General features: G+C 45.4%; 1 protein-coding gene across 6 annotated transcripts in view; it reads left to right on the plus strand.

Moving 5' to 3' along the window:
- Window positions 1-886: 886 nt before the first annotated feature.
- Window positions 887-20,912, plus strand: part of nfia (nuclear factor I/A) — a 164,926-nt gene continuing 144,900 nt past the window's right edge. For 2 of the 6 annotated variants that reach the window (XM_029121756.2, XM_029121764.2), the window contains exon 1: window positions 888-1,489. In XM_029121756.2, coding sequence (XP_028977589.2) covers window positions 1,394-1,489 — 96 coding nt within the window. In that variant the 5' untranslated portion in view covers window positions 888-1,393. Of the gene's footprint in view, window positions 1,490-20,912 lie in introns of all 6 variants that reach the window. The other 4 variants (XM_029121762.2, XM_029121765.2, XM_029121757.2 and 1 more) reach the window with 3 other exon arrangements.

The raw sequence follows: 20,912 nt of genomic DNA on the forward strand, positions 1-20,912 counted from the left end.
GCTTCAGAGAGCAGAGGCCGGGCATCACCTCTCATGGCCATCCTGCCCTGCTCAATGCACCCAACGGCTCCACAGAAAGTAGAGCGTTTCCGTAAGTTGCATTTGTTAAAGCAGAGATCCTTGGTCTAAACATACTTTATAAAAATTTACAACTTTTACAACAATTACTTGACTTTATATTCTTAACATAATTAAAACTTGAATGTTCATATAGAACGGACCAAGAAAAAAGTGATTGCTTTCATAGCTTTGTCTATAGGTTTGTGAGTAGTTCTATTCATCCAGACCCATCACTCTTGAACAACACACAGGTGTGGTGTCACATGTTCAAACTAAGGATCACAGCTTTAAGGCGTAAAATGCTAAAAATTGTTTTATTTAATCTAATTGTGTATTGTGAATTGCTTGTAATGCATTTGATAATTAACACGGTTATTTATAGTGACATATAACAAAAATGTGACTATAAATAACATCTTGCCATTATTGTACATGAAATTATTCAAACGACGTATCAACTGTGAAATCATAAAATAACTTTACACTGAAAGTGAAGTCGTCTGGTCACTTACTCATTTTCCATAAAATGAAAAGGTGTGTCACGTCTCCAGGACAGCACTGCTGCACCTAGTCTTGAATTCCTCCACATACATGAACTCTGTCTAGATAAAAAAAAAAAAATAGATATATGTATTTTCTTTCTGGGTGTCAGGTACAGTAAGGCAGCCTGTTGAACTGACCAGTACGTGCCCATATTTCATTTTTTAAAGGGCTTTAATGGATCCTATTGTCTGGAGGTATCTGTGCCAAAAAATTGACATTTGCTGGGAGAGGGGAAAGTGTGTCGGGGGGGGGTCACGAAACAAAACATTGCATGATAGTCTTTAAGCAGTTCCATATGGCCGGCAGAAATGTCAGCCTAATAGCCTGTGGCGCTTCAGCCCACTGCCCTCACTCCCTCTCTCTACCTGACTCTATCCTATTAAATCTCTCCGCTCCTCAGAAAAAGAAGAGAACAGAAAGTCAGGAAAAAACCAGAACTTGTGCAGACCCAAGTCAACGGGCTAGTGGCGGCGGCGGTGATGATGATAATGAAGAACAATCCCTAATTAAAGCAGGAGAAGAAACGACCCGAGGCACTCAGTGATGTGGAAAAAAGGCTCATCATTCTGGGTTTTCTAGACAGCGCGCTCTGTGAGCAGATGACTGCCGCTCACCTTGCCACGGGGTCTGCTTGAGATTGGTTCATTGTCAAGGTGGGTTTTTTTTTTTTTTTTTTTTTTTTTTACCCATGATTCCATATGGTATGGAGCGGGCTACATGTTGCCCAACATGCCAGTGCAAATGTTTTCTCAATTAGGTGTCTTATCTCCGGTGAGTGCACTAGCATCAGATGAAGCTTGCTGACAGCGTAATGGCAGGCAAAACCACGGAAGGCTCCATCAAATGGCAGCTCTGCTACGACATCTCGGCCAGGACTTGGTGGATGGTAAGTTGGCAGCCGCCAAAGCTGTTTTTTTTTTTCTTTTCTCCTTCTTTTGCTTCTTTTTTTCTTAAAAAACTCTCCCCCTCTCTTCTTTTAGAGCTTTCAAAAGATAGACAAAAACATCTTTTTTTTTTAACTCCATTCTTCAACCTTACATTGAGTGGATTTTTAATTAGTGGACTGTTGGTTTTTGTTTCTGTTGTCACAGTCCTCCCTCTCTGGGAGCATTGTCTGTCATGTCCTCTTGGTTTTTTCTCCAAGTTTCTTCTTGTCGCTTTGGATGTCTGTTCTGAAATATTGTCCTACCAACACTGTACTTGTTCTTTTTTAGTGTCCTGTTTGTCCAACTTAAATGTTGCTTTAGGAAAATAAATATCAATTTCTTAACAGAAAAAATCTCACTCTTCCCAAAAAATACATATATCCGCTCTTAATGAACTTTTCTGCAGTGCTCAGATGATGATTCAGTCCATGCCATTAGTAAATCAATATTTTTTCCAGAGTCCTCTTGTCTCACCTAATGGAGGACAGTCAGAGAAGGCATTTAAGAAAGGATCAAAAAACTTGCGCCGTTTCTGACAGACTTCTGGTTTCCACTGAGGCAGCAATTCTTTTTTTATGTGGCGCTCCGGCAGCTTGCAGCCAAGCCGAGTGTGTGGAGCATCGCGCCCCGCTTCTGAGCTCTGACACGTCGCGCCAGCAATTAAAGCCCACAGAAGGAGAAAAAAGCCCCCATGCCCTCGGACGAGTCGGACCCAGCACTGGGGCAGATTAACTTGCTTGTTGTGGTCAGCGAGGCCAGACAACCTTTGACATCCCTGTCGTTCCGGCAGCAATAGGGAGAGCTTAAAGTGGAAGGAGGGAGAGCGAAGGAAGAAAAAAGCGAGTGGAGTTTGTAGACTTTGCTGAGACACGAAGGGGAACTGGGTTGGGGGATTCACAATAGTCTATTGTTGCCAGCAGATACAAATGAGCCCAGGGGATGAAAAGGCTTTGAAACTCCCAGTGCCCTGTGTTCATTAGGGGATGACTCGTTAGCCCCAGCATCTTTATAGGACAGCCATCTTTCTTTATTACTTTCAGTGTTATTAGAATAAAAGGGACTGCGGAGGTGAGCGCCGGTCCTTTTCTCCTTGGCAGGCTCCTTGCCAACTTAAATAAAAGAAGACAGTTGTGTTGCCAGGAGACAATGGCCGTATTATTTCTATGTAAGAGGACCGTGAACTTCAGAATTCCAATCTGCTGGCCCCTGTCTGTCGTGCGCTCTATCACCCCCCTCCTGTCCTCACACAGGCCACCTCCGCCTCAGCGCCAAGCAGCAGCGCTGCTCCATGCCGGGGCGCAGAGATCTGGCGAGGGGACTGTATGAGGGAGACCACAGTCTGTCCCCCGTACAGTGTCGTTATGAGTTAAATTCGTTTTAGACCACCACAGAGGGACACATGTTTTGGAGGATGAAGAGGCGGGTGGCGGTGGTGAGGTGTTTCGTTTTTCGTTGATGTGTGGGCCTTCCTCACTGTCAAACTGTCCTCCTTCCTCCTCCTCTCTGGAGCCATAAGGGCTGAAGTTTGGCGTATTTATGGATGAATGGACTTGCTCATTTTGACACACTGTTGTTGCATTTCAATCTTTTATTCTCAGAAAGATGTACCTTTAGGTTGGTCTCTTGCATGGTTAAAAAAAAAAAACTTTCAAAAGTTGCTTCAAGTCATGGTTTGGGTTAGGGTTAGGTTTGGTTATTGCATGCTGTATATTTATTGAATGAAATGTGTATTTGTGGATTAAAGGTGAGTTTGGGGATTATACTGTATAAACTGTATAAAGTAGAAATGCTAAAGAGCTTTTTATAAATGTAGTTATCATACACGTGTCAATAGATCATTCTCAGTAATTAATTTGGTGCCAGTCTGCTATATGCTTCCTTGCATTTATCACATTTAAAATAAAACATTTAATGTTTTCATTTATATTCAGTACTGTACATTATATTTAGTGATGCGTATCGCGTGAATGTTTACAATGATATCTGGTTACATGTGAAAAAAGTTATGTTGACTGAGTGTTGCAATTCATTTGTGATTTCCTGAGAAAATTGGGTTTCTCTTGATGAAAGTATTTAAAACAACATATTTCAAATGTTCTGTTTCTCAACCAGTAGCCTAGAGTGCAAAATCCCAATATTGTGTCAATAGAAAATACCCTTAAAAAATGTTTATGTTGAATGTATAATATAGTTGCTTCTCCATGGGAACCAAGATTAAATTTAAAAGAAATTGCTGTAGTGCTATTTTTTTTTAAGTCCAGCATAGCAAGGACCGTGGTGCTTCCATGGAAATGTTTTGCACATTGCGGTCAAGTAGGAGTGGAGGCTGTTTTTATTCATAACTTTTGAGGACAATTCATGTCTTACTGATCACTTTAATTAGTCAGCGGTTGTTTTGACACACTTAATCCCTCTAAAACCTTCTCTCAGGTTTTTTCTATTGCACTGGAGGTTAAACTGTGTTACAGCGAAAAGAGGATTATGATTAATTTCAAAATGACAGTTATAATAATAATTTAATATGATTAGACAGTGGGTAGTGACAGTTAATATGTTCCACATTCAAAACATTTTTTAGTATGGAACTCATCTGTTTTAAGTGATATTTTTTATTCCTATTTTAGTGAAGACAACCCAGCTATAATGTCAGTCCATGCATTATGCATATGAATAAAAATATATAATTGCAGAAAGTGTTGATACATTGTAACCTGAGCAAAAAAATATGCATATTAATTGAAAGTGCAAAACCCTTATCAACCTCGTTTTAAATATACCTAAATGTTTTATTGCTAAAGCGTCCACTTTTACTGCGGCATTTGCTAAAAAATAATTAGGAAACATGTTTTATGAAACGTGTGTCTTATTTCATAATTAATTGATCTTTGTTTTCTAGCTTTGTCATTTGTAAATTTTTACCACTTCAACTGCTGTATGTAAGCTGTTGTACCTTCATTTCTTATTTCATGTGGATTCTTGTGAGCACATTGGGTGAGCCTTTGCTTTCTACACATTTGTTGCCGTATTGTTAAGTACAGAGGATGAACAACCCTGATCCTCTACTCTTTTATTACCACTAGCAAAATGGACAGTTTTGACAGTTTAGTAAAGTTGTTCTACCAGTAAATCTTGTGTAGCTTGTTTATTTTAAATAAAATGTCAGAAAGAAAAACACTTACAGGGTGATCTTATAGATTAATTCTTACTACAAAGTTTCCTAATTTAAAGATTTGTTTATAAATTAGCTGTCCTGATTAACATTTTAAATGCATAGCAGCACTGTGCGCCTGCCTGACCCAGTAAGTTATGCTCAAGCTGGTTACCTTTGAATGATACAAGGAACATAATACTGCCCTTTCACCTTTGACCTAGCAATTTTATGGATGAGTGGACTTTCTACCCTACTTTGCTAGGTTTTCATCACTCATATCACACGCTACGATCTAATTGCGTATTTTTTTAGAATTTAAATTAACGTGACATTTTTAGCTTGCTTTATGTTGGAGGAGAAAATTTTCTTTTGAATTGACAACCATATTTTGCATGTGCCTTATATGTGTAATGTGCAATCATTTAACCTTTTAAGAGGTGGCAGGAGCTGAGCTCTCTGTGTGCCGTGGTGGAGCATCGCTTATGTATTTTAAAGGCACCAGGCTTTGTTTGAAGTCGGCCACTGTAATTAACCCAGCTTGCGCCTGACCTCCGGGCGGCTGCGGCCCACCAGCGCGTTAACACTGTGCTCCTGTCATAGTCCGCCCCTGGGAGAGGTTAGCAGGATTTCGGAGTGCTGCTCCTATAATCCACTTGTCAGTGAGCAGACACTCTGACCAGGCAAATGATCACTACGTGCATGTACAGTATATTCTCTTAGTGGGAGTGGGACTGTGCTTTCGCATATGAGTGTTGGAAAAAAGGGAGGGGGGCACGAAGTAGTGACATTTTAGTCATTTACCACTATCCCCACCCCCCTCCCCTGGCCCCGTGCATCTATGATTATGTGTGTGGTTAAATACCTTGAAACGTTGCCGCGTCTCCTAACCTTGCTTTTCTGTGGTATTACAATTAAAGATCAACAGGGGAAAAATGTAATGGGGAAAGAGCCCCGGAAAGAGAGATCAGAAAAACTCCAGCAATTGATGTGAGCGAATGTTCTTCATAATTGCTGTTGATGATTTTGTCCGCCTGCGATTGTTTAATTCAGGAATCAAATTATTAAATTGGATTGCTCTCCTGGGGCATCGCAGTTCAAACCCTGAATCGTCAACTTGATGAATACGGCTGTGTATCTGAAGCCATGCACCAGCCCTGTGCTCACATGTTGTCTTTGTTTGTTGTGAGGTCATGTTCATTAGCCAGCCTCCTTGCCTTTTTCTGATATAAGGGGAAAATCTCTCCAACAATAACATGTTGTCTTTGTTTGTTGTGAGGTCATGTTCATTAGCCAGCCTCCTTGTCTTTTTCTGATATAAGGGGAAAACCTCTCCAACAATCACATTCCGTTTAAAGGGACACTCTTTCAAATAATTTTTGATAGGGTGAGATCCCTTAAAGACCATGTGTTGCTATAAGGTAGATGCAGTAACAACAGCAGAGCAAGAATATTTCCCAACTGGTTATGAGAGTGTCTTACATGTACAGTATATGTGACTAACGGGCATTATCGTAATTGAAGTTTTTAATGCTGGCTGTAAACTCCATTCAATTAAATGCTTTAACGTCTTTTGTTTTGGTTCATGTTAAGGCTTTTCGATTATCAGTTTGTATTTTTTTCATCTTTCAATTTGTCAGATTAATCTACTATTCCAACCTGTAGAAAATCCCTGTTTGAATCGAAGGTAAATATTTGGGCTATGTTCTTAGTGCGTGTGCATTGCAGCGTCTTGCTTGTGCAGTGTTAGTGTCATATTGTGCGGAAGATGTTTTCAATTTGGTCTGGGCAAAGGACGGGGGAGAGATGATTAGAGAGGAGGAAATTGGAGGATTAAAATTGTCTGCTTGAACTTCCTGAACACTGCATGCTTGCTCTCTCCCTCTGTCTTCTCCCTGTCTCTGTCTGTCTCGCTCTCTGTCTGTCTGTCTCCCTTGCTCTCTGTGTCTCTAGTTCTCTGTCTGTCTGTGGGTCTCTTTAAGTCTTTCTCAGTTTCTCTCAGTCTGTTTCAGCCTCTTTCTGTCCATCTCCCTCTCTGCCTATATCACTCTCTCTCTCTCTTTCTCTATCTCCCCCTGTTTGATTTTGTCTCTCGCCCTACATATATCTCTGAGTAGTTATACACCAGAGGCCCTACTGCCTGGGCAATGAAAGTCTACCAGTTAACATGGTTTTCCTGACGTGTGTGAACCCTGGTGTGAGCTGGCTCCCAGCGTGTGTCAGTGTGTCTCTCAGCTGAACCTGAATCTGGCCGAGATGAGTCACTCTTCTCCCAGGGTGATGGTGGAAATGAATCAGTCATTGTATGACGCTGCTAGATGGGCCATACTGCATGGCTGAAAAATTGATTGTTAATAGTTGGTGCTCCGGGACAGAATTGATCTAAGATATTTTATGAGTTATTGTGTCTAGGTAAAGGCTCTTTATAATTGTATGTGGCAGTAAAATTTCAAGTCTTGTTAAAGGTAATAAAACCTACACTGTATATTTGAGGAATGGTTTCTGCTGAGTTCTTGTAGAAATACTATAGTGGAACATTCTGAATGACTTAGCAAAAAGGCTGTAATATCCGTTCATATGTCATGTGTCTTAGGCAGAAAACCGTGCCTCTGGGGATATTTTGCTTTCTTTGTGTTGCATTCTACGCATAAATCTGGAGAAAAAGATCATAGGAGACAAGTAACATTTAAAATAGTTCTCATGTTGCCGCTTCACAGTACTTGGCCTTTTGTTACATTCACATTGTGCCTAATTATGTTAATATTCAGGTCCCCCTGACTTCAGGCAATTCCCACCCCCAGTGAAGATCTGCATGTGACGATGTATTTGGAGCTGGATATTGATGAGCCTGGCTGGAGGGAGGCCATTTATTTCCATTCATCAAAATGTGACACCCATCGTGACGTTTTTTATAAAATAGTTTTTTTTGTTAGGAACAGATATGATTAGCATTCCCGCCACATTATTTCTTTTAACGTTTAATCTTAAACGTTGCTAATTGCCTACCAAATTTCCCGTTTCCCGTTTTCTGGGATTCACGTGGTATACAATACATATTAAACTTAACCTCTGATTTGCACCAAGCTTTTGTGTACCATCAAGGGAGATAAAAGGAATCCAATAAAATTGTTTAAAACCCACCACAAATAGCCAACGCCATTCCCATACAAAAAAACATACACTGTATCTGTGCTCTGTTTGGCAAGTTGAATGAATTGTGGCTTGTTGAGTGTGATTATCCTCTGTTCAGAGACACTAGTTGTTGAAGATCATTGGTTTATAGTCCATCATACCATGTGATATTATCAAGTTTTTACCAAGAGATTGTACTGTTCCTGCTGTTAGTAGAGAGAAGTGTAGAGTTCCATGATTTTTCTGTTATTAATGGGGGTGGGGTCACACAAAGGATCTTTGAAGCATCTAATTTGATAATTTCCATTTCATTCAAACTATGTCATGTGGATATATGTCTTTGAACTGAATTGCACACTGATACAATTTTATTTGTTGGGGAAATTACGGCCAGTGAGTAGGTAGAAAGTGGACTTGTTCAGTAGTCTTGTTTGTTAAAGATAGACACACGCAAATATGATACAATCTACTGCATTTTACATTTTAGTAATTTAGCAGTCGCTTTTATCCAGGGCAACTCAGTATTACAGTAAGACTTACATTGGACAGCATCTTTGACTTCTGAGAGACCATGAGCCACCCGCTGGCATTTCAACACTAAGCAGTTACAACTGTGTCTTTTCTGATTGTAACATTATATATAGACTAAAATAATAAAGACTCTGATCATTGACTGCTCAGGGAGACAGTATAGATCTTCATAACAGAAATGTTGAACTGAGGAGGCTGATAGTTAGGTAATTACTTCCTCATTCCAAATATCCACCAATCACAATCTTTATAATGAAGTTACTTTGGATGTATAGTTATTGTTAACCTTCAAATCTGTTACACATCAACATTTCTTTAGCCAATTTATTGGAAATTCAGAAAATTTAATAGTTTTAATGATGGTGTTTTGCAGTATTACCTGCCTTCCAGGCTGTTATATTCACCTTTTTATTTCCCTGAAATTGACAATTTGTATATATCCAATTAGCTTAATATCTCAGAGATCAGTTATATTTCAACAACATGGTATGTCAGTCATTCTAATAATATCAGTTACTAACTACAGAACAGATTTCACAACAATCTGAGACAGTAGGTGTCGAAATCCTCTTTCTTGTGCTTTTTGAGGTGGAAGGACTTGGCTGTCATTTGGCACCTGGTGATGTTGTTGGCTTGCGAACAGGTGAGAAACAGGAAGGAGAAAATTGGCTTTGGATCGAACCTCTGTGAAAAATGACAGAACTAAGGATGAGATGTTTGGGATCCAGGCAATTTAAAATAGCCTCCTTACCTTACTTTATCTAATTGTTTATGTTACAATTTCTAGGTTCTCCAAATCTCTTAAACGCCTTAAAGTACAGATTTATTAAAAGAGAGTATAATGGACATGGTCTCATTGTGGTCCCCCGGGGTCTCACTGTAATGCTCCCATTGGTCAGTGGCTGACTACCACCCTATAAAAAGTCTAAAGACACATGAAAAAGACTATTTCCAAGAGTCATCTGTCTGATAACGACGACCAGCTTCTGCATTTCAGCAGAAGGTAAAAGAACACCTTTAGACCACACATACAGTGATGTATTACTCATTCCCATGTAATTCATATGGACAAATTCAAGTCCATTTAGTATGAATTAGTTGTTATTAGTTGTTCTGAAAGCTTCACTATTGTCCAGACTCTCAATTCGCCACCTTCATTGCCCCCCCCCCATCTTCTCTACCCCTTTCTAATCCAACACACTCCATCTCTCTGCTGTGGAATGAAGGGATCAATTGTGTGAAATAGATGTGTGTGAAATCCTTTCTGTCTGGGGCTGGAATGGGGTGGGGGGTGGACTGCAGGGCAGGGGTCACTGTGTGCAGAGGTACACCCCCCCACTCTACCCTCTATTTCCATCCCTCTATCCTCCCCTCTCTGCTCTTCTCTCCATCCCCATCTCCCTGTCTGTCTTTCCCCAGAGAATGATGGCTACTGGCCAAGACAGCTGGTTCTTTGGGCCAGTCTGGTGCTGTTTTCGGAGGCTTGGATTGTCAGGGGCTTGTCTTGCTGGGGTGGTGGTGGTGGTGGGGTGGGGGGGTTTGGTTGCTCCTCATTCCAAGTTTATGTTGCTTACAATGGATTTAAACTGACACAGCCCTGACAGCCATCCTTCTCTGGAACCAACCTGTTCCAAAAGCCGCATGTCAGTGATCAAACTACTGCAATTTCCTCTCTGGGGAATCAATAACAATTTTTATATTCAAATCCAAAGAGAGGGTATTCATGTGCAGTGGGGTGTGTTGAAAGGGATTTCTGGGTGTTTAGTGCTGGGCCGACCGTTCCTGTGGGTTTAGTGCTGGGCCGACCGTTCCTGTGGGTTAAGTGATGGGTAGTCCGTTCCTGGGTGTTTAGTACGAGGCCAACCGTTCCTGTGGGTTTAGTGCTAGGCCGACCGTTCCTGTGGGTTTAGTGATGGGCAGTCCGTTCCTGGGTGTTTAGTGCTGGGCCGAGTATTCCTGAGTGTTTAGTGCTGGGCCGAGTGTTCCTGGGTGTTTAGTGCTGAGCCGTCTGTTCCTGTGGGTTTTGTGTGGGGCTGTCCGTTCCTGTGGGTTTCAGTACTAGGCAGCCCGTTCCTGTGGGTTTAGTTTTGGGCAGTCCGTTCCTGTGGGTTCAGTGCTAGGCAGCCCGTTCCTGTGGGTTTAGTTTTGGGCAGTCCGTTCCTGTGGGTTCAGTGCTAGGCAGCCCGTTCCTGTGGGTTTAGTTTTGGGCAGCTCACAGCGGAAGCGTGGGAAGAAGTATGTGAGCGGTGTCACTCTCACCAGGGACTTACACTGTGCCCTTCTCTCTCAATCACCCCCCCCCCCCAACTCTCGCTTGCTCTCTCTCTAACCTGAGGGGAGCAATGCTAGACAAAGTGGGGATTGTTTTTCCTTCTGCCATGGCCCTGTGCCACTCAAGGCAGAGTATCAAACAGTCGTGGACACTGGCTCCTGCGTATGCTGTCTTCCTGGCAGTTTGGTCACGCTCTGCGTTCCAGCTCAGGCTGCCTCTCTGCCTCCAACCAGCAGTACTGTTTTGTTTGTCTACAGAGTTTATTGATCTTGTAGCTGTAATAAAGCCTTCTGTTAGCTTTGTAATGTCTCTATTACTGTGAATTTACTGTTTGTGTATGAGTGGCATTGCTTTGGGAAAGTGTGAGTTCTTTTGGGACTTTTCTTTTGTAATGATCCCAGAAAAAAAAAAAATGAAACGGATTCCAGAAACGCCATCTGGTATTTGGAGGTGTGTGTCTATATTTTGTATTTGGTGAAAAGCGATAATTTTCTCTCCGTAGCTATCTTCTTGGTATCAAGCCACCTGCTACTTTGCTGCCAAAAAAGGTGTCAGTCTCTCCAGTAAAAGGGAGCTAGATGTGTGTGTGCGTGTGTGTGCGTGTGTGTGCGTGCGCGTGTGTGTGTGTGGGAGGGGTGGTGGGGTGGGGGGGGCGTTACTGGAGCTTTGCCGGTCTAGTAACACTTCCCATCCCACAGTTCTCTCCTGTGAGTTCAGTCATAAACCATGACGCTGTGGTTGGGGATGTCCACTCGTTTCCTGCGGTTCCTTTCTGGGATCAAAATGATTAAACCATTAGGAAGGCCAGAAACACTACGTGGTGTGGGCGTCAACACCGAAGCCAGTCCAACAACGTCCATCCATCTCCCTTTATTCAAGCCAGAGATGTGACATCTCCCTCCTCCTGCAGAGTAATATCTTAACGGGGAACGATTTGGCTGCAGAAACGCCCCTTGTGGTTGAAATATCGGGTGTCACGTTTCAGTGCTTGGGCCCTTCCAGACCTGTGTATAATGACACCAGTGACGGCGCCACAGTGGATGTGTAACTCCATCTGATCGGAGGCTCTGTAGAGACTCAGTGTTGCACTGCTTTAAGCCTGCCTCACTGACTGACACATGAAGGGGGTAATCCTCTCTGTTTGGCCCCAGATCTAATTCTTATGGAAAGGCATGAAATATGAACCGCAGATGTGGGCCGCACAGCTGGTTAACGCGTGTGTTTGTGTGGGAGAGAAAGCTCATCTAAACATAATAGGACATTGTGGCTTCATCTTAATAATTGTTGATATATTTTTTTTTGGGGGGGGTTATACATTTCAGATTTTCTATTCATCACGCACCAGTGCTAGGCCATTAACGTCTCTTTTTTTAAACGATTGCTAATGCATCCGTGTGTGGTCTTGTTCGACTCCCTGACCCATTAAGGCTATAAAACCAATCATGCTGATTACCAGAAAAGCCCACCAACAATTAAACAAATGAGCCGGCCATTCCAGCAAATAAAATCAAGATCGCTACTTAGTTCATTAAAAGTGGCTGGTCTGGATTAGGTGAGCTAATGCCGGGCTGTGATTTGGAGCTTTGACTGTCCGGGGATGCTGGGTGGCAACGCCGTGGGGACAAACAAAGGACAGTGGCGGGAGAGGACAGATGTCAACATGTCAGGAAATCTGATTAAAACTAGAAGGGAGCAGCCCCTCCCTGACGGCTGGCGTGACACCGCTTCCAACGCACGGTAACAGAGAGCTGGCCTAGTTAGCAGAGGTCGTGGAGGTGTCACTCTCACGCAACTCTCCCCGACTTGACGTAACCAGCCAGGACTCGCTCCATCCGGATGCATGGGGTCGGTATCTGAACGGGGGCACATATCTGTGGCAGGACTCGCAGCCCATGACAGAATCTCTAGTGAGATTCTCGGAATCTCTGACTGAGCTGAAACCCGGGCAGGTTGCGCTCATCGCAAACGGTCAAACCTGAGTTGTCTACAGGGGAGTCAAAAGACGCTCTGGAGAGTTTCTGGGCGTCCTGGCCCATGCGGGGTAATTCCCCCTCAGCGCTAATGTAGAGCGATCACCCTTTTCATCTGGGTGTATGAAAACCCCCAGCCCCGTTTTGTCCTGTGGCAGCCTCTCACCCCCTCCTTCTGCCTCTCTAATTAAGTTGATTCAGAGCGGTGCCTGTTCAGACCCAGGGCCTCATCACTTACGGCTGTCCGGCCAGAGGCACCGGCCCACCCCGCCGTGCCAGTCGCCCATGTTCCACACACTTCCAACAGGGGGAGCCACTGACCCCTGAACCCAGGAGAGGGCCGGCAGATGGTGGGGGCATCGCAACCCCTCTCCTCACACAAAGTTAGGGCTTGTTTAAGCCACGCAACATTTTCGGAGCAGTGTCTTAGAAGACTTGAGACGCCGGATTGTTTTGTTGGGTAAACTCGCAGATAGATAGATCGAGACGCTACCTCCCGAGGTGGCATGTGCCACATTTTCAAGTGTGAGGACAATTGTGTCGGAACTGAATCAGTGGATTTTCCCCGTGACTGACAGCCACAGTCCTGCATGGTACGTCTTGAACATGCCGGTGTCAATTCAAACGCAATGGAAATGATTGTGCAAACCAAGAGAAGTCTGTCTGTCTCTTATTCTCTCTGCTGTAATGAAAACAAGAGCACAGGAATTTGAAGGAGGCGCGGAGAACAGTTATGTAGATATGCCTCACACTGATCTCAGATCACTATTAAATAGGAGTGAAGTTGTTCATCTGGAGGTTGACCGTGTGGGATTCAGGGGGCTGGCTGGTCTCTCCTCCCCCCGTGGCAGATTAAACTGGTAGCCAGCTGCAGCCAGGGGACAAGCTGCCATGGGCCACTCCAAGGTGACCCCTGACAAAGCTGGCAGCACATCTGTAGCTCTGCCTGGCACATCCAGTAACACCGGGCCCCCACACTGGCTGGCCAGGACACCTAGCAGGGGGTCAGCTGTCGTCCTGCTGCCTGGCAAGGGGGTGGAACAGAGGGGGAGCAAGCGGAAGGCACTGTGTACTGAATGTTGAGGGCGTGACTGGCAGAGAGACCGGACGGCAAAGGGATGGCAGAGAACTGAGTTAGATATTAAGAGGTAATTTAAACCTGACTGAGTCCATAATATCCAATTATCAGATGGTAGATGTACAAATGCAGACAGACCGACACAGAGGTCAAGACAGCAGAGAGCGATACAGTGGTTGGGGTGGTGGAGGCAATGGTAGAGGGTTGGTGGGGTAGGGTGGTGGTGGAGGGGTGGTTGTGGAGGGGTGGTTGTGGTAGTGGTGGTGTGGTGGTGATAGTGGTGTTAGTGGTGGTGTGGTTTCGGTGGTGGTGGTGGTGGTGGTGGTGGTAGTAGTGGGGGTGATAGTGGTGGTAGTGGTGGTGGAGGTGGTAGTGGTGATGGTGTGGTGGTGTTGGTGGTGGTGGGGTGGGGGTGGTGGTGTTGGTGGTTGTAGTGGTGGTGGTAGTGGTGGTGGTGGTGTTGGTGGTTGTAGTGGTGGTGGTAGTGGTGGTGGTGGTGTTGGTGGTTGTAGTGGTGGTGGTAGTGGTGGTGTTGGTGTTGGTGTTGGTGGTTGTAGTGGTGGTGGTAGTGGTGGTGGGGTGGTGGTGATAGTGGTGGGGTGGTGGTGGTAGTAGTGGTGTTGGTTGTGTTGGCGGTGGTGGTGGTGTTGGTGGTTGTAGTGGTGGTAGTGGTGGTGTTGGTGGTTGTAGTGGTGGTGGTAGTGGTGGTGGTGGTGGTAGTGGTGTTGTTGGTGGTGTTGGTGGTGGTGGTGTTGGTGGTTGTAGTGGTGGTGTTGGTGGTGGTAGTGGTGGTGGTGGTGGTAGTGGTGTTGTTGGTGGTGGTGGTGTTGGTGGTTGTAGTGGTGGTGTTGGTGGTGGTGGTGGTGGTGGTGTTGGTGGTTGTAGTGGTGGTGGTAGTGGTGGTGGTGGTAGTAGTGGTGTTGGTTGTGTTGGTGGTGGTGGTGGTGTTGGTGGTGGTAGTGGTGGTGGTGGTAGTGGTGGTGTTGGTGGTGGTGGTGTTGGTGGTGGTGTTGGTGATGGCATTGGCGGTGTTGGTGTTGGTGGTTGTAGTGGTGGTGGTGGTGGTGGTGGTGGTGGTGGTGGTGTTGGTGGTTGTAGTGGTGGTGGTAGTGGTGGTGGTGGTAGTAGTGGTGTTGGTTGTGTTGGTGGTGGTGTTGGTGGTGGTAGTGGTGGTGGTGGTAGTGGTGGTGTTGGTGGTGGTGGTGTTGGTGGTGGTGTTGGTGTTGGTGGTGGTAGTGGTGGTGTTGGTGGTGGTGTTGGTGATGGCATTGGCGGTGTTGGTGGTGGTGGTGGTGATGAGTGTGTTTCCGCAGATACGGGATGTTGCCTGGGATGACGGTAGACCAATCCAAAGTCCAGGTTTCCCAGAGTGAGGAAGCTAGGCCCAGAGCATATATACACCCAAATGAGACGCTGAGGAGCAGGTGGCCCAGTAGTGTAGTTAGGACACAAAGGCTGGTTTCAAAACATTTAAATCCTGTTGATTAACATGCCTCTCCACGTACACGTACATGCTTTCAGTTTTTAATACATGTGACGTGTGTCCGTGAAGAGGCCCTTGGCGGTCTCGACCTCAGTCCCTGGCCCTCAACTGTGGCCCGGAGAAAGTGAGAGCGGCAGATTGCCTCCCAAAGTGGATACATCCTCCTGAAATCAGTGGGCCCAGCCGGGATCGCTCTCACCTCAAATCCAAGACATATGCCAATGAACACAGTGCAGGTCCTCTTTAACTCTGATTGTTTCCATCTTCCCATTGAATGGCTGTGCTTCTGTTGCTACAGCCTGGCTCGATCTCCTCTTCCACCTTGTCACAGAATATTCTTAGTATCCTAATTATTAAAAAATAAATTACATTTATTTTACTTCACCAAATCTACGTTCTTTATGTGCTGCGTGATTTTTTAAAAGCATCCTGGTAGATCTGATGCTAATATCTACAGTTTGACCGACGTGATCAGTGGCCGACTGTTTTTTCACTGAACATATTTTTATGTTTGAAAGCTTTTTAAAATACCAAACAATAGGGATATTCAGAGCTGGTACAAAGCACAGGACAGTAGAGTACCTGTTAGCTTGGTACTATGCCGTGCGCTGTAGGCTGGCCAGGTATTGGCCCAGGTGCCAGGACTGGGGAGACGGTGAAACCAGAGAGGGCTGCTGGAGCCCTGGACTGATGGTTGACTGGGACAATTAATGAAACAGATTAAGTGTCCCCGGCCAGCCTCGAGCTGCATGGACAGGAGGAGAAGGGGGGGGGGGGGGGGGCTAGTTTTTGCTACCCCCCGACCTTAGCCCGCTCTGCCAACCCGGCCCGGACAGCCAACCCGTGTGCCTCTTCCGTGCCGAGCCAATAAGAAGTGAGAGCCTTTTGGGGTGAACGAAAAAGTTCCTTGAGGAAGAGGTACAGAGAAATGAGAGCGTGATGAAGGCAAGCAGATCTAATATAGACCGCAAATGGCTGTGATGCTGTTGGTGTATACTACAGCACAGCCCAGTGGGAGATCACTGACCAAGGTGGCCCTGAATGGGTTCAGGATTCATATCAATGGACCTGCAAGGGACCACCTCTCGGTCTCCATTTCCACGTATCGCTGTGGCAACCACAGGTCAGCCGGACCTCACAGTCCTCTTCTCGTGGGGTGTAGCTGGACCGGGATTATTTATGTTAACAGAGAAAAACATACGCCTTGATTGGCCAACGGAGAGCCACGTTCAGTTTAAATAAGCTCTTGCCCTGATTCATGTACGCTCGGTGAACGGCGGACGTTGGCGTTCCGCGGGCGGGGCTCTTTCAAAGCAGCCAGAGCAGAACCGCGCGACCGCTGCCTACTTGTTTTGTATGCACCACGCTAGGCTGGAGCCCCTGAGAGACGGTGACATCACCGTGACCCTAGCGTGGCCCTCTCCTCGGACTGACTGATCTCCGCAATGCACGATCGCTGCCACCCAAACCTTTGCCAGATGGCGTCTGCACTCTGCACTGACTCCTACGTATCCCCTCTTCCTGCGCCCCCTCCCAGCCCTCCAAAGTGGTGTCAGGTAAACACTGTAAAAGAGGTGCAGTGGATATCTTTTTACCTGCTCCTTCTGCGGGACCCCCGCTGAGAGCAAGCTGTTGTTTCGCTGGCCTCTTTAGCCAAGTGCCGGCTCAACCCCGCGCACCTGTCTTCCCGTGCCTTTTTGCTATTTTCAGGTGCGCGCTCCGTGTCAATTATTGATGAGGCTTAAAGAATGCATGCGGGGGGGGGGGGGGGCACTTTGTCAGAGGTGATGTGTTTCAACTGCTAAAAATTCACTGTGTTATCTCAGGCGAATTTTTACATTTCTTCTGGAAGACTTCTGACTGCATCTCGGTCTAGAAGTCTGATGGGACCTCTGGTGGATTGTGGTTCAGAGTTAGCGCTGTGGAGGTCAGAGACTCACTTTTGGGGCAGCACACGTGCAGAGGAAAAGAGAGGAGAGAGTGCGTCTCATTGTTTGGTATCTCTACAGGACTGTAGCTAATAAAACTAAACTGGACCTGAGGGGAAGCAGCTGAACTTCCTGTAGCGGTTGTATTTATTTATTCTGAGGGTCCGTTTCAGGTCTCCAGAACCACCCGTAAACAAAGAGGTTTCCTCCACTCCAGATTGGCTTTTTTACTCTTATTTATTTATGATTCCCTGAAACCACTCTGTGTTGCAACCCGATCGTTGTGAGCTTGTGAAAATGCCGCTTTCATCGAGATTTTGTTAAAAGAAGTACTCCCTCTGTCCGTCTTTTCTCCCAAGTTTTTTTTAAATTCCAGCCTGTGGCCACTCACGCAAATAAATACCTTTCTATTTAAACATACATGGGCTAATTAATTTATCCCATCTGTTCTCAATTCTGCATCACTTCAATGACACACAAGTTTCCGAAACAGATTTGGCTCATATTGCATCGATAACAGGGACAAAAACAAGGACGTCCAACAACATTTTAATAAATAAAAAAGACAATTCAATCCTCCCTCCATTTTAGAATTTTGGAGGAGGAGAGGTGGTAGTGTGAGTTAAGTGGAGTTAAGTTAAATTACCAGCTAAGTTAGTCTGAGAAAAGGCATTTTAATCATATTAGCTTGTTGTCAATGTATTATTATAATGTGTTGAGTGGGATTGAAGAACTGGCTCGGCCCACTGTCTGTGTCCTTCCTCCCTGTTTCCCTGAACTACCTTTCTCCCTGTCCTTCCTCCCTGTTTCCCTGAACTACCTTTCTCCCTGTCCTTCCTCCCTGTTTCCCTGAACTACCTTTCTCCCTGTCCTTCCTACTGTCCTGTCAATGAACTAAAATACATTATCATGAATAAAATCAAAAAATAATAATGTATTTCACCTTCTGGGGCTGAATTCCATAAAGTTGAAACTACCATGTATGTTTTGCATATTACAAATAACATTTGTTACTTTAAACAACAAATATAACCCCCCCCTTGGACATTGTACACGCGATAATGCAGCAGAATGTAAACTCAACATAGACACTTCATCTGCGAGTCGATCCTAGATGTAAAGTTTGGATTAAAGCAGAAGCCAACACTTCATTTTAACACAAGGATGTACCTGTCCTGTGTTATCCATGGTAGCATTGTTCTGCTGCTGTGAACAGATGAGTCGAATCGAGGTGGGTCTTCTGAGAAACAACAGCTTTAACAGACAGTTGCTGCTTGTTGCTCCAACATCTGGACAACCCAAATGAGGATTTCTCTTTATTCCCCAGCTGCAGGGAGAGCCAACTTTATAACTGTAATATTTAGGGGAGAAGTTTGTGGAAGACCTTGATTTAACCTCGAAACACACGGTTTTGGAAACTGCCTCCAGGGTGAGCGGCGTAAAATTCCCTGAACATGACAAAATAATAATCTGACAATAGGAAGGGGTTGTTGCTTCAAGGAAATGACTGATTCTAATTCACTTTCACATCTGATCTAGATGGGAGACTACAAGGGCCTAGAGACAGTTCAACCAGGAAACCAAGGGGAAATGATCGCACACACTTGTACTTCTAACTAATATGTAATGAACCATAATCCATGGAACTATTCCCCACATGATAACATTATTATGAATGTGGTTTATTATGTATCGGACAACATCGGGTAACATAGAACGCAGGCAGGGCCAGGTCACAACACGTGTTTTATGATGCTGTAAAGGTCTCTGTAATTCTCTCCGTAATTCTAGTGGAGGCCGACACTCTCTGTCTCCGCGTACCGGGTGTCTGAGCAGGACTGGAAGTGGTGCTGGTGTTTATGACGTTAACTCTTCTTGCATACTGCACTATATGCCCCAGCAGGTGTGATCACAGTACCATGTCATGTGCTGTCTACTATAGATTAAAAATTAGGCGAACAATCAGGCCTCCCTCCACCTGTTCCTGCCAGCTTTGCGGTTGGCATGGCGTGTGCTGTAATTAAACAAAAAGACAGAATCTGGGTTTAGTGGGTTGTAGTTCTCCATGCACTGGTCTGAAAACTGTTCCCTGCGATAAACCAGTGCCTACAGCAGTGCAGGCCCAGGATGTAGCCTCCCTTTCAACAACTGTTTTCCTAGTGTGACTTCTTCTCTTTTCTCTCTGTCTTCTCTTTCTTTTCTCCCTGTCTGCCTTTGTCTCTGTCTCTCTCTTGCCAACAGCTGTTTCATCCAGAGGCTTCACCTGAATATTCATGATACACCCAATCCCAGGGACATCTGTCTGCTACTGTCACACACACACTCACACTCACACACACACACACACACACACACTCCAGATATCCCCCCCAAAAATACCTTTTATTTGAATAGTGAAATAATCCCATGCACATCCCTAGTGTGACTTAGAAGGAAAACATTGTGCCCCTGGTGAAGCTGTCTGGGTCTGGTCCATGTCTGATCCATCCACAGTCATGTTGTTGGTGCCCTGTGTGCGTCTTAGTGTGTACTCTGTCCCGTCTGGGGGTCTCTGAGATGGTGACCCACTTTGGGGAGTTTTACAGGTCAGCCGGTTGAACAGGTTTTTGAGGAGGAAAAGTGGATACAGGAGCCCCCCACCAGGACCCACTGACTGCAGCAAAAGAGGCCACCAGACACCCTCCCCTTCTACACTCACTCACTCCCGCTCACCTGTTTCACAAGGAGCCATTGAATTTATGATTCTGAAGCCAAGATGCAAAGACCAGAATGTTGCTTTTCGTGAAATACGGGTTAAATCTGAAACGGGCTACTTAGTGTCATTCCTGTCAGTCACCCGCGGGTACTGTGAATCGACCTACGTTGGGTTTTTTGGCCGAACGGTCCAAGCCCACAGTTGTCAACCAGCACATTCATACCTGTGTTTCAGTGTTACAAGGTCCGTTTTTCAGGTATCCCCACAGGCCAATCAGGAATCCTGTAGTGTGCCTTTAAGGCGACGGCCATGTCCCACAGCGAAGCTCTCTCGCTATGCCAGGTCACTGAGTGGAGAAATAGGAGGCAGAGAGGGGAGGTTTCAGCAGGAGGCCAAGGGCTGGAGCTATCCCATGGCTGAAGGAGCCAGGACCATGACAGATGGGCCTGAAGCTCTAGTTAGATGCTCTACAACACACACACACACACACACACACACACATACACATACAAAGTGAACAACAATCGTGACCAGATACAATTCCACTCATGGACCATGAATGCCAGCAATGGCAGCCAAAAAGTGTAGGTGGGTCTCTTGGTGCCGTATAAGTTTCTTTGCCTTTGGTGATGACAGTTTTTGCAAGTGAAGACCATTAGTTGAATTAAGGAACAAGACAATCTAGTGCTTGTTGGTTCTCATTCAGATGTTTATCCAAGGCTTGTGTTTGCTCTGTCTTCGCCTCAGAGCCCATCACATCACCCCAGTCCATTCGGATAGGTTCGGGGGTCACCCCTGCATGGCGGAAAGGATGTGAGCGCTTGGGGTGTGGGGGGGGGGGGGTTATGAAGTGGATCGCGCACATGTGCTTCTCATTAAGCTGTGCGGAAATAAGGGCTGACCTTCCAGCTCACCAGGGCACATCTATTTTATGCTGCAATGCCAAGAATCAGGCCGGGCTCAGATAGCATGAGTAGAGAGAAACTGAGACTGGAACAAATAGGAAGATAGAGAGTTGGAGAGATACGGGTGAACAGAGGCTGAGGTGGACGGACGTTGAGAGTAATGTGGAGAAGAGCTGGAAGCCAACACCGCTGGGCTGTTATCAATTCAAATCCAAACACTTGGCCTGGCCTCCTACAGTCG

Source organism: Esox lucius, chromosome 8 (genome assembly GCF_011004845.1).
Source record: "Esox lucius isolate fEsoLuc1 chromosome 8, fEsoLuc1.pri, whole genome shotgun sequence".
Lineage (NCBI taxonomy): Eukaryota > Metazoa > Chordata > Actinopteri > Esociformes > Esocidae > Esox > Esox lucius.